Source organism: Narcine bancroftii, chromosome 2 (assembly GCF_036971445.1).
Source record: "Narcine bancroftii isolate sNarBan1 chromosome 2, sNarBan1.hap1, whole genome shotgun sequence".
Lineage (NCBI taxonomy): Eukaryota > Metazoa > Chordata > Chondrichthyes > Torpediniformes > Narcinidae > Narcine > Narcine bancroftii.
This window is the reverse complement of record NC_091470.1, coordinates 12,964,182-12,976,856: the sequence shown is the minus strand read 5'-3', so window position 1 is coordinate 12,976,856 and position 12,675 is coordinate 12,964,182. Positions and strand designations below refer to the sequence as shown.

Sequence of the window (12,675 nt, the reverse complement as noted above, 5' to 3'; positions counted from 1 at the left end):
TACTATGCTAACTGTGCCGCTGTCATAATTACTTCCTTCCCCCAAGTTTACAGACAAAGACTTACTAATATTACTAAAGACTCTTAGAAGCTAGGGATAGGGAGACACTTTGGAAGAGTATTGGCCAGCTCTTCATCCTGAGTGCTGCCATTTCATTTCAACTTTATTGAAACTTTCTGCTAAGGGTGGGACACAACTGGGGCACTCGCTGGCTAAATGTTTGCTCTCTTCTCCACCAATGGATTGAGTGTTGCTTCAGAAAATTTTACTTTTATATGAGCACCTTCCTCACACTGACACCCCAACTCACCTCCATGCAAATATCCTGGTCAGTGCACCTTCCTCATGCTGACAACCCAATTCACCTCCACACAAGTGTCCTGATCAGACCCGCGATGGACCTTCCTTGCAATGACAATCCGACTCACCTCCAGGCAAGTGTCTCAGTCGGGCCCTTGGCACACTTCCCTCGCATTGACAACTCAGATCACCTCCACGCAAAAGCGAAAAGAATGCATGGATATTGATCCGAAAGTTTTCAGAGCCGAACTGACCAGCGACGTTAGGCTCCCAGCAGCAGTAACAGACCTTAAGGTCCCGGGCAGGAGCGGTCCCTCAAGTTCCCGTTGGCCCTCAGTGGGGAAGTGCTGGTGATTGGTGGTGGCCAGCATTTTTTCTTGGTGAGAATTAAACAATATTTTAATGCTTTAAAAGTCATACCTTGTTGGTTCTTGTTGTTTAAACACTGTTACAAGTGATTTGCTGCGTTACTGGGTCGTTTTAAAAAAAATTACTTCTTCAAAAAAAACTGTGTATCTGAAATAAGCCCAGTCCTGACCATTTCAGATGATCAGAGTTGTACTGTAGTAGCACGCGCTCACCCTATTTGCATCACCCTGCTAAACTTTCCATATGCAAGAATTCCACTCCCTCCAAACTTTCCAATCCTTTTCTTCTTTTAAATAGCTAAGATTGAATCTAGATCCACCACATCAAAACTTTCACCCAAATCCCCATCATTTACAGGTAGTCCCCGACTTCTGATCATAATTAGGGCCAAAGGATCGGTCGTAACTTGGATTGGACCCAAGTCAGATTCACCCCACCGCGCATGGTTTATCGAGGTCTTAAAGCAATTTAAAAAAAAATGTTTTCAACAAATTAACCTTTAATGAAGAATGTTAGCATTTAATAAAGATACTCAACATATGAACTTCTAGTAAATAATAGCTATTGAACTTGGCATCAGGCTGCCGCCGGGAGCTGGGACCACTATATACAGTACTTTTAATACAAAATATGTACTTGTACGATCGTTTTAATAAAGATTTTAAAATAATTTGTGGGAGAACATAACACGTGTACGTCAGAAGTTGAGGACTACCTGTATTCAGTAAAAATGTCTCTCAATGATGCCACATCTGTTTTTTTGGGCCATTGCTTTTAAATTTACATTTTCTGATTTCTGTTCTTCAGCTTGAAGAGACAATTTAAAAAAAAACACCCTTAAATCTTCTTCAGTTCAAAGTGTACATCCCCAACATAACATATACCTGGAAAGATTCTAACCATTCTGTTGCTTTTTAAAGCCTTTCAAAAATGCGGTACACACAACTGGACACAATATTCCAGCTGCATTTTCCATAGGTTTTGGCTTGTGTAATTTATGTTGTTATTTATACAAAAATACACAGGCACACAATCAAAGTCTGAAGAATACATTTGTGACAAAACCAGTTAATCTGATTTTAACTGGTATTTACACAAATGTAATCTTCCAGCATAATTTTTTATATTGCCCATCTTGTGTTTTGTTTCTCCTCATTCTAAAGAAAAGTACTACAATTATGCAGTGAATTTCATCTACCACATTCTCTCATCTACTCCATCAGCATTTTCATGTCCTTTTCATGTGGATTATATTTTGCTCAGTCTTTTACTATTTCCATGGGCAAGCAACTAATGATTGCCAATAACCCTAATGTGAATAATTTTTTTGGTCCACCTGGTGGAAGCATTTCTGAGTCTGCCTTCAGTGTTCAGGTACAATTACTGGCTCTCTGGAAAAAAGATTTGAATACAGCTCAAAACCCTTGGTACACCAAAAAGCAGTGATCAGTGCTCTCCTATATACAGTACAACTCCAATTATCTGAAATGGTTGGGAATGTCAGATAAACATTTTTTCGGGGAATTAGTCATTAAAAAAAAAAGAGCCCAGTATCAACAGCAAATCATTTCTAAACGTTTAAACAACAATAAACAAGGGAAGGCTTTTTAAGCATTAAAATAATGTTTAATTCTCACCCCCCAAAAAAGCTGGTCACCACCAATCTCTGACACCTCCCCACCAAGGTCCTCGCTGCCCCCAGCAGCCCGACATCCCCAATCAGTTCGGCTCTGAAAAGTTTTTATATAAATGAAGATTTCTGATTTGTTTCGGATATCCTCATTTTTCCGAAATTAAAACATTTCAGAGAATCTTATTTCAGATAATCAAAGTTGTACTGTACTCCGGAGTGAACTACCCACACCAGGCACCTGAAAGTTAAAACCATTATTTCAAGTCCAGACCAATATTTCCAGGTTTATTGGTACACATGCTACAAGCCTTGACCCACCAAGTTCAGGAACACGCTTCACCCTCCACCATCAGACGTCTCAACAACAAACTAAATCAAGGACTCAGTTAAAGACACTTATTTTTGAACTTTGTTGATTTTTTTCTCTGTATTGCAGTTTGTTTACATTTCTTTATTTGTTTACATGTGAACATTGTGTCCAGTGTATTTTGCACTATCAATATGTGATAATCCTGCATCACCTGTAGGGAAAATAATCTCAGGGTTCTATTCTCTGATAATAAATTTGAAACCTGAAAGGTTTTCTTTTTTGTAAAATCAATAGTTTATTTTTGAATTTTTAAAAAATGTCCTTTTAATAAAAATGACAAAACTTGAAAGCAAAATGTCAGGTAACACTAATTTTAACCTCAGCAATTAGAACTCAATTATGGTAAATTATTTTAAGAAATTTTTCAGCCATGAGTCACACAACAAACTTGAGCACTCGTAATGATGAAATCACAAGCCATTTATAAAAAAAAAATGGAACAGTTAAATTTAACTCAAATTTCTCTGTAATTTATATTCATTTCAATCCAAAATGAATATAAAAATGTTTATATTCAATTTAAATCAAGTGTAGCCGAAGTGGTGCAGATTAGCTCGAACAGTGCCTCATGACGGGACAAAGAAATAATAAAAATGCCCTTGGGTTTGCCTACATCAAAACAAAAATACTGTAGCTTTGGTTCATTGAGGAAAAATATATTTTATGATCAAGATCTCAACACCTCTATCAAATCCCCTCTCAACCGTCTAAGTTCCAATGAATAAAGTCCTAACCTCTTCAATCTTTCTCCGTACTCTAGGTATTTTAAGCCAGGCCACATCCTTGTAAATCTTCTCTCCACCCTCTCCACCTTATCTATATCCTTCCTATAATTTGGAGACCAGAACTGAACACAATACTCCAAACCTGGCATCACCAATACCTTAAACAGTCGCAGCATCACTTCCCAGCTCCGAGACTCTATGCTATGATTTATAAAGGCTGACGTACCAAATGCCTTCTTAACCACTCTGTCCACCTTCAAGGAACGCTGCAAGATAAATCCAAGATCTCTTTGTTCTTGTGCATTCCCCAATGTCCTCCCCTTTACTACATATGTCCTATTTTGATTATTTTTCCCGAAATGAAGCAACTCACACTTCTCTACAGCATGTTTATACTAGCTAGTGAACCGCTGCCAGAAGACATCAGACGGGATCCAAACATAAAGGGATTTAAAGGGGGCCAGGGGAAGCACAAAATCAATTTATTCATGTATTGAAATATTTTGACTGTCCCAGGTTGGGGGGGGGGGGGGGGGGGGGGTGGTTGTTGGCCAAGGCTGAGGACCACATTGGAGGATTATGGCAAGATCTCTGGGTATAAAATAAATCTGGATGAGTGAAATCACACCCTTAACGAAGGGGAAATTACAGACAATACCAACAAGGGAGTCAATTTAAATGGCCGCATGAGGGCATTAAATATTTGGGGATAAAAAATAGGTAACGATTTACACAATTTATATAAACTAATTTATCTCCCTTTGCTCCACAAGATTGAGGAGGACCTCGGTAGATGGAGAACCTTGCTCATAACTTGGGGGGTCAGAATTAATTGCATTAAAATAAAGGTGATGCCAAGACTACAATATCTATTTCAGTCCTTTCCCATTCTGTTGCCCTTGGGCTTCTTTAAGATGCTCAACGGATGTGTCAAAAAGTTCTTGTGGAATGGTAAAGTGGCTAGAATCTCCATGGAAAAGTTGACTTGGCATAATAAATTAGGAGGTGTGAAATTGCCAGATTTAAAAAAATACAATTGGGTGGCCCAGTCGAAGTTTATCGCCTCAATTTTTGAGGGAGGTGGTATCCCTTCTGGGCATAAATTGCACTACACACGGTTGGAGAAAAGATAGCAGGATAGTTTATATATAAATGCGACACTAACATTTTATTGCAAATGGAACTTCCAAACCAGCGATACATAGATCCAGACAGTGAAGGGAGACAGATTGAAATATTAACATTGATGAACAAAATTGGTCAGACTTATGTTGAGATAGCTTGAAAACAAATCTAATGGCTAGATACAGATCAGTTTAATATAATTTTTTTTACATCAATTATATCTCACTCCTCAGAAGTTAAATAGATTGAAATCAGACTTATCAGACCAGTGATTTAGATGTGACCAGTAGATTGGTACTTTTTACATTCTACTTGGTCCTGTTCTAAAGTGAGATCTTTTTGGTTAAATTTGGCTTTTTGTTTTAAGAACAGGTTATAGGAATTAAATTCCCACAAAACCCAATGTTATTTTAATTACGTAGGATAAGACCAAAATTGTAATTATTTGTACATCAGCCAAGATCTTTCTTAAGGGATAATTTGGGACTGTCTATGGTCCTGCCTGTGTGTAGGAACTTGGAGATTCTAATTCAAAAAGGAAGACGTGCAAGTTAACATCTATGATGTATCTCCTATTCCAAAGTGAAGGCCCGAAGGCAGGCTTACACAAGTCGAGAGAAAGGTGAGAGATGGACTTGAGCACATCAATCCACGAGTAGAGCTGGTCAGACTTGTGTCTGGACAGCATGACAGCAGATATTAATGTCAGGTACTGGTTGGTGCAATATAATTTCTGCATCATCTATACCCCACACCACAAAAATTACATAAATCTAAATCAGTAATTTCAGAAATGTGCTTTAGGTGTGGTGTGGAGATTGGAACCTTTATCTACTCAACCTGGCTGTGAAAAAGGTGAGATCCTTCTGGGAGGACCTGACATTCTGGGAAACATTATGGACATGAGTTTTAAACTGTCCAGATTCCAAATTCAGTTTGTGAAGGTCGCCTTGTTGGTAGTCAGGATGTGTATAGCAGTCATATGGAAGTCTGACTCCCAACTAAATATTATACGATGGAATACGGAAATGCAGAGTTGCATTCCCCTGGAGAAAATCACGTATAATTTAAGAAGGAAATATGACACATTTGTTTGGGTGTGGCAACCCTATCTGCAACACATTGGTACACAGATATAATTCTACATCTTCTAAATAAAGGAAATGCAACAATCCATGCCAGTAATGAAACGATTGAGATCAATGAAGTGGGTTGTGCCACAGATGATCCTTTTATTTTAGGTTTCTTTGGGTTTTTGTTAAATTGCCTGAAGGGTTTGTGACTTTACCGATATTTGGTTCTTTGTATTTGTTTGATTTATAAAATCTATTCTTTGTGTATTAGGGGATGGGAGGGAGGGGTGAGGGGTCGGGGAAAAAATATTGCATGTTATTGATGAAAGAGATTGTGTTGTTTGTTTGGATTTGTATGAGTCTTTGAAAATCAAAAATAAAAGATTTTAAAAAAGACTGGTGCCCATGATGTCAATGGCTGAGTTAACAACTCTCTGTAGTTTTTTTTTCCTGTCCTGTGCATTGGGAGCTCCATACCAGACAGAGATGCAACTGATCAGAATGTTCTTCACGGTACACCTGTAGAAATATTTGAGAATCTCTGGTGACATACCAAATTACTTCAAACTCCTCATGAAGTATAGCCGCTGGTGAGCCATCTTCGTGCTGCATGGACATGAAGGCCCCAAGATAGATCCTCAGAGATGTTGACTCCCAAGAATTTGAAGTTCTTGACCTTCTACACTGCAGACCCCTTGATGAGGACTGGTTCGTGTTCTTCTGATTTCTCCCCGGTCCATAATCAGCTCCATGGCTTTGCTAACACTGTACACTTCTTTATTTCTGCCTGTGACATCCGTGGTGTCATCAGGAAATTTGTAAATGTCATCTGAATTGTGTCTAGCCACAGAGCCAGGAGTGTAGAGCAAGTAGAGCAGTGGGCTCAGGAGGCATCCTTGAGGTGTGCTGTGTTGATTGTTAGTGAGCAGGAGACATGGTTTCCAATTTGTATTGACTGTGGTGTTACAACGTAAAAGTCAAGAGTCCACTAGCAGAGAGGGGTGCAGAGGTCCAAGTTTTGAAGCTTGTTGACCAGCACTGAGGGAATGATAGTGTTGAGAGCCGAGTTGAAGTTGATGAAGATGTATGTAGGCTTGGCTGAGTGGAGAGCAGGTGATATTGCATCTGCTGCAGAGCAGTTGTGACAGTAAGCAAATTGCAGAGGGTCCAGATCTTTACTTGGGTACATGTTAACTATGGCCATGACCAACCTCTCAAAGCATTTAATCAAAGTAGACGTGAGTGTTATATATGAGAACTAGAGAAATTCCGCATAAGCGGCAGGAGAACAACACCTCAAAAGCTACACACCTGCCTACCTCGCTAGTCTTATCTATGTATCAGCCTATAGTTCCACATCTTGGAACCTATAAAACCAGAGTGGAAGCAAATCATCCTTGATCTTAAAAAACTGTCAAAAAATTTTAAAAAAGCAAGTCATTTTCCCTATATTTCCCTCGACACAAACTGCTAAATGTCTTTACAACAGTTACATTTAATTAATTTATTCATAAATAAAGACAAAGAAAACCCCAATTGTTCAAGCGTACATGCTGGCAAACTCATCCAAGAGTCTGCATCACTTACTGTAATTTGATTGCAGCTTTAACCAAGGTAACACATCTGTGGAAATACAGGGAAGACTTGCAATCTCAAGGGGCAGGTAAGCATTTGGAAAAGAATAAATCATGATTATGCTGGTGGGATATTTAATAAGCAGTGTTAAGCACAATGCATCCAGAACTTCTAGGTGTCAAATGACAGCTAAATTAGTGATGACTGTTAGTATTGGTACCAAGTCAGAAATGTTTTACATTTACAAGTGTAATGATATTGGCTTTTTCAATTCTTTTTTTTTTTTTTTTTTTTTTTTTTTTTTTTTTTTTTTTTTTTTTTTAATTTTTTATTTTTCACACCATAAATCACAATAGCCATGATATACACTTTTTCTTTTCCACACATTTACAGTGACTTTTTCTCCCTCCCCCCTCCCTCCTCCCAAGCCACCCCCCCATCCCCCCCCCTCTCATCCATTTTAGTTATACAATCTAGGTTGCATTAATTCAGTTAGACAATGTTGTCATTCAACAAAAATACACCAGAAATTCTACTGAGTCCATTCTTTTCTTTTCTTCTCCTTCCATCAACTTAGGTAATGTTTGTTCCCGGTAGGTTTTCGCTATTGTATTTAATGTAAGGCTCCCATACTTGTTCGAATATTTCAATATTATTTCTTAAACTATATGTTATTTTTTCTAATGGAATACATTTATTCATTTCTATATACCATTGTTGTATTTTCAAATTATCTTCCAATTTCCAGGTTGACATAATACATTTTTTTGCTACGGCTAGGGCTATCTTAACAAATCTTTTTTGTGCATCCTCCAAGTCAATTCCAAATTCTTTATTTTTTATGTTACTTAGGAGAAAGATCTCTGGATTCTTTGGTATATTGTTTTCTGTTATTTTATTTAATATCTGATTGAGATCATCCCAAAATTTTTCTACTCTCTCACATGTCCAGATTGCATGAATTGTTGTTCCCCTTTCTTTTTTACATCGAAAACATCTATCAGATACTGTTGGGTCCCATTTATTTAACTTTTGCGGTGTAATGTATAGTCTGTGTAACCAATTATATTGTATCATACGCAGCCTCGTATTTATTGTATTTCTCATCGTTCCAGAGCATAACTTCTCCCATGTTTCCTTTTTTATCTTTATATTTAAATCTTGTTCCCATTTTTGTTTAGTTTTACCATTTGTTTCCTCATTTTCCTTTTCTTGCAGTTTAATATACAAAGTTTTTATAAATCTTTTGATTAACATTGTATCTGTAATCACATATTCAAGGTTACTTCCCTCTGGTAAACTCAAGTTGCTTCCTAATTTATCTTTCAAGTAGGATCTCAGTTGGTAATATGCCAGCGCTGTATCTCCCGTTATATTGTACTTATCTCTCATTTGTTCAAAGGATAAGAATCTACTTCCTGAAAAACAATTTTCTATTCTTTTAATCCCTTTTTTTTCCCATTTTCTAAAGGCAAGGTTGTCTATTGTAAAAGGGAGTAGCTTATTTTGCGTCAATATTAGTTTTGGTATTTGGTAATTTATTTTATTTCTTTCTACATGAATCTTCTTCCATATATTGAGGAGATGGTGTAATACTGGAGAAGTTCTATGTTGTACCAATTTTTCGTCCCATTTATATAATATGTGTTCAGGTATCTTTTCCCCTATTTTATCTAATTCTAGTCTCGTCCAGTCTGGTTTTTCCCTTGTTTGATAAAAATCTGATAGGTACCTTAATTGTGCGGCTCTATAATAATTTTTGAAGTTTGGCAATTGTAAGCCTCCTTGTTTATACCATTCTGTTAATTTGTCTAGTGCTATCCTCGGTTTCCCCCCTCTCCATAAAAATCTCCTTATTATTTTCTTTAACTCTTTGAAGAATTTTTCTGTCAGTTGTATTGGCAATGCCTGAAATAAGTATAGTATCCTTGGAAAAATGTTCATTTTAATACAGTTTATCCTTCCTATCAGTGTTAGTGGTAGCTCTTTCCAATGCTCTAAATCGTCCTGTAATTTTTTCATTAGTGGATTGTAATTGAGTTTATATAATTGGCCTAGATTTTTGTTTATTTGCACACCTAGGTACCTTATTGCCTGCGTTTGCCATCTGAATGGGGATTCCTCCTTAAATTTTGAGAAATCCGCGTTATTCATAGGCATTGCTTCACTTTTATTTACGTTTATCTTGTATCCCGACACTTCTCCATATTCCTTCAATTTCTTATATAGTTCTTTTATTGATAGTTCTGGTTCTGTTAAGTACACTATCACATCATCCGCAAACAGACTGATTTTATATTCCCTGTCTTTTATTTTTATTCCTTTTATATTATTATCTCTTCTTATCGATTCTGCTAGTGGTTCTATAGCTAGCGCAAACAATAATGGTGATAGTGGGCATCCCTGCCGCGTTGACCTGCTTAAGTTAAATTGCTTTGATACATGTCCATTTACTGTCACTTTCGCTAACGGACCCTTATATAATGCTTTAATCCAATTAATATACTTCTCCGGTAAACTGAATTTTTGCAATACTTTGAACAAGTAATTCCATTCTACTCTGTCGAAGGCCTTCTCTGCGTCTAAAGCAACTGCTACTGCCGGTGCTTTATTTCCTTCTACTGCATGAATTAAGTTAATAAATTTACAAATATTGTCTGTTGTGCGTCTTTTTTTGATAAATCCAGTTTGGTCTAAATTTACCATTTTCGGTACCTGTTCTGCTAATCTGTTCGCTAGTAGTTTAGCTATTATCTTATAATCTGTGTTTAGCAGAGATATTGGTCTATATGACGCTGGTGAGAGTGGATCTTTCCCTTGTTTTAGTATCACTGTAATTATTGCTGTTTTACATGAATCTGGTAAGTTTTGTGTCTCATCAATCTGGTTGATTACATCCAGGAGGGGCGGTATTATTAGGTCTTTAAATGTTTTGTAGAATTCTATTGGGAGTCCATCCTCTCCTGGTGTCTTATTATTTGGTAAATTTTTTATTATCTCTTGTATTTCTACTGTTCCAAATGGTTCTGTTAATTTATTTTGTTCCTCTATTTGTAGTTTTGGTAGTTCAATTTTAGTCAAAAATTCCTCTATTTTCCCTTCTTTCCCTTCGTTTTCGGTTCGGTATAATTGTTCATAGAATTCTCTGAAGTTTTCCTTAATTTCTTTTGGATTATATGTAATTTGTTTGTCTTTTTTCCTTGTTGCCAATACCATTTTCTTAGTTTGCTCTGTCTTAAGCTGCCATGCTAGGATTTTGTGTGTTTTTTCCCCTAGTTCATAATATTTCTGTTTTGTCTTCATTATATTCTTCTCCACCTTATATGTTTGTAATGTTTCATATTTTATTTTTTTATCCGCCAATTCTCTTCTTTTGGTTGTATCTTCCTTTATTGCTAATTTTTTTTCTATGTTTATTATTTCCCTTTCCAACTGCTCTGTTTCCTGATTATAGTCCTTCTTCATCTTGGTTGCATAACTTATTATTTGCCCTCTAATGAATGCTTTCATTGCGTCCCATAGTATAAACTTATCTTCCACTGATTCCGTATTTACTTCAAAGTACATTTTTAATTGTTTTTCAATAAATTCTCTAAAATCCTGTCTTTTAAGTAGCATGGGGTTTAATCTCCATCTATACATTCTTGGAGGGATGTCTTCTAGCTCTATTGCCAATAACAGGGGTGAGTGGTCCGATAATAGTCTAGCTTTATATTCCGTTTTCCTAACTCTCCCTTGTATGTGGGCTGATATCAGGAATAGGTCTATCCTTGAGTATGTTTTATGTCTAGTCGAGTAGTATGAGTATTCCTTTTCTTTTGGGTTTTGTTTCCTCCATATGTCCACAAGTTTCATTTCTTGCATTGATTTAATTATAAATTTGGTTACTTTGTTCTTCCTGTTAATTTTTTTCCCCGTTTTATCCATATTTGGATCCAAATTCAGATTGAAATCCCCTCCTATTAGTATGTTCCCTTGCGTATTAGCTACCTTCAAAAAGATATCTTGCATAAACTTTTGATCTTCTTCGTTAGGTGAATATATATTAAGTAGATTCCAAAGCTCTGAATATATCTGACATTTTATCATAACATATCTCCCTGCTGGATCTATTATTTCCTCTTCTATTTTAAATGGCACATTTTTGCTAATTAATATAGCCACTCCTCTTGCTTTTGAATTATACGATGCTGCTGTTACATGTCCTACCCAATCTCTCTTTAATTTCTTGTGCTCCAATTCAGTTAAGTGTGTTTCTTGGACAAATGCTATATCTATTTTTTCCTTTTTCAGTAAATTTAGTAGTTTCTTCCTTTTAATTTGGTTATGTATTCCATTAATATTTAGAGTCATATAGTTCAGCGTAGCCATTTTATATTTTGTTTATCTTCTCTTTCCGTTTTTCCATCATTACCTTTCCTCCTTTTCCATTTCTGTTTTCTTATTTTCAACTCTTTACCAGACAACATTCCTACAACATCCAACATTTTCCTTATTCTCCTATTTCTATCTTCTTTATCCCCAATCTCCCCTTCCCCTCCTGAGTTGCCCTTTATCCCTTGTCGGACAACCACATCTCCCCTCTCCATTTGGATTTGCGAATCCACTCGCAAGCGTCAACTGATTTTGCAGTGACCGCTCTTTTCCCCCACCCAGCCCCCCCCAGAAAAGATTTCGCTTTTTATATGTCACAAAGGTCACTCTTTTAGTTCCCTCCTTATTCTCTCTATTCCATTACCTTCCCTTATTAATTCTTGTCTATACTCTCTATGTTTTCCTCTAATTACAGATACTTTCACATATGCCCATTGTCTCTATTCACTCTTATACCTCTTTACCCGCATACATATCAATCGTGGTCATTTTTACCCTCCTTACCCGTCTTCATCCCTCAGTCTATTTTTGTCTTTACCCACATACATATCAATCGTGATAATTTTTGCTCTCATTACCCGTCTTCATCCCTCAGTCTATTTTTGTAATTGTTCTGCAAATTTTCGTGCTTCTTCTGGATCCGAGAATAGTCTGTTTTGTTGTCCTGGAATAAATATTTTCAATACCGCAGGATGCTTCAGTGTAAATTTATATCCTTTCTTCCATAAAATCGCTTTTGCTGCATTGAACTCTTTTCTCTTCTTTAGGAGTTCAAAGCTTATATCTGGATAAATGAAGATTTTTTGCCCTTTATACTCCAGTGGTTTGTTGCCCTCTCTTACTTTTTCCATTGTCTTCTCCAGTACCTTTTCTCTTGTAGTATATCTTAGGAATTTTACTACAATAGATCTTGGTTTTTGTTGTGGTTGTGGTTTAGGGGCCAATGCTCTATGTGCCCTTTCTATTTCCATTTCTTGCTGTAGTTCTGGACATCCTAGGGCCTTAGGGATCCATTCTTTTATAAACTCCCTCATATTCTTGCCTTCTACATCTTCCTTAAGGCCCACTATCTTTATGTTATTTCTTCTGTTATAATTTTCCATTATATCTATTTTTTGGGCTAGTAATTCT

General features: G+C 36.6%; 1 protein-coding gene across 4 annotated transcripts in view; it reads right to left on the bottom strand.

Moving 5' to 3' along the window:
* smek1 (SMEK homolog 1, suppressor of mek1 (Dictyostelium)) overlaps window positions 1-12,675 on the bottom strand; it is a 198,652-nt gene that overhangs the window by 138,633 nt on the left and 47,344 nt on the right. For 2 of the 4 annotated variants that reach the window (XM_069915878.1, XM_069915879.1), the window contains exon 2: window positions 7,183-7,218. The exons of the other annotated variants lie outside the window; for them this stretch is intronic. In XM_069915878.1, the coding sequence (XP_069771979.1) occupies window positions 7,183-7,218 (36 nt within the window). The remainder of the gene's footprint in view (window positions 1-7,182; window positions 7,219-12,675) is intronic. 4 annotated transcript variants of the gene reach the window in all.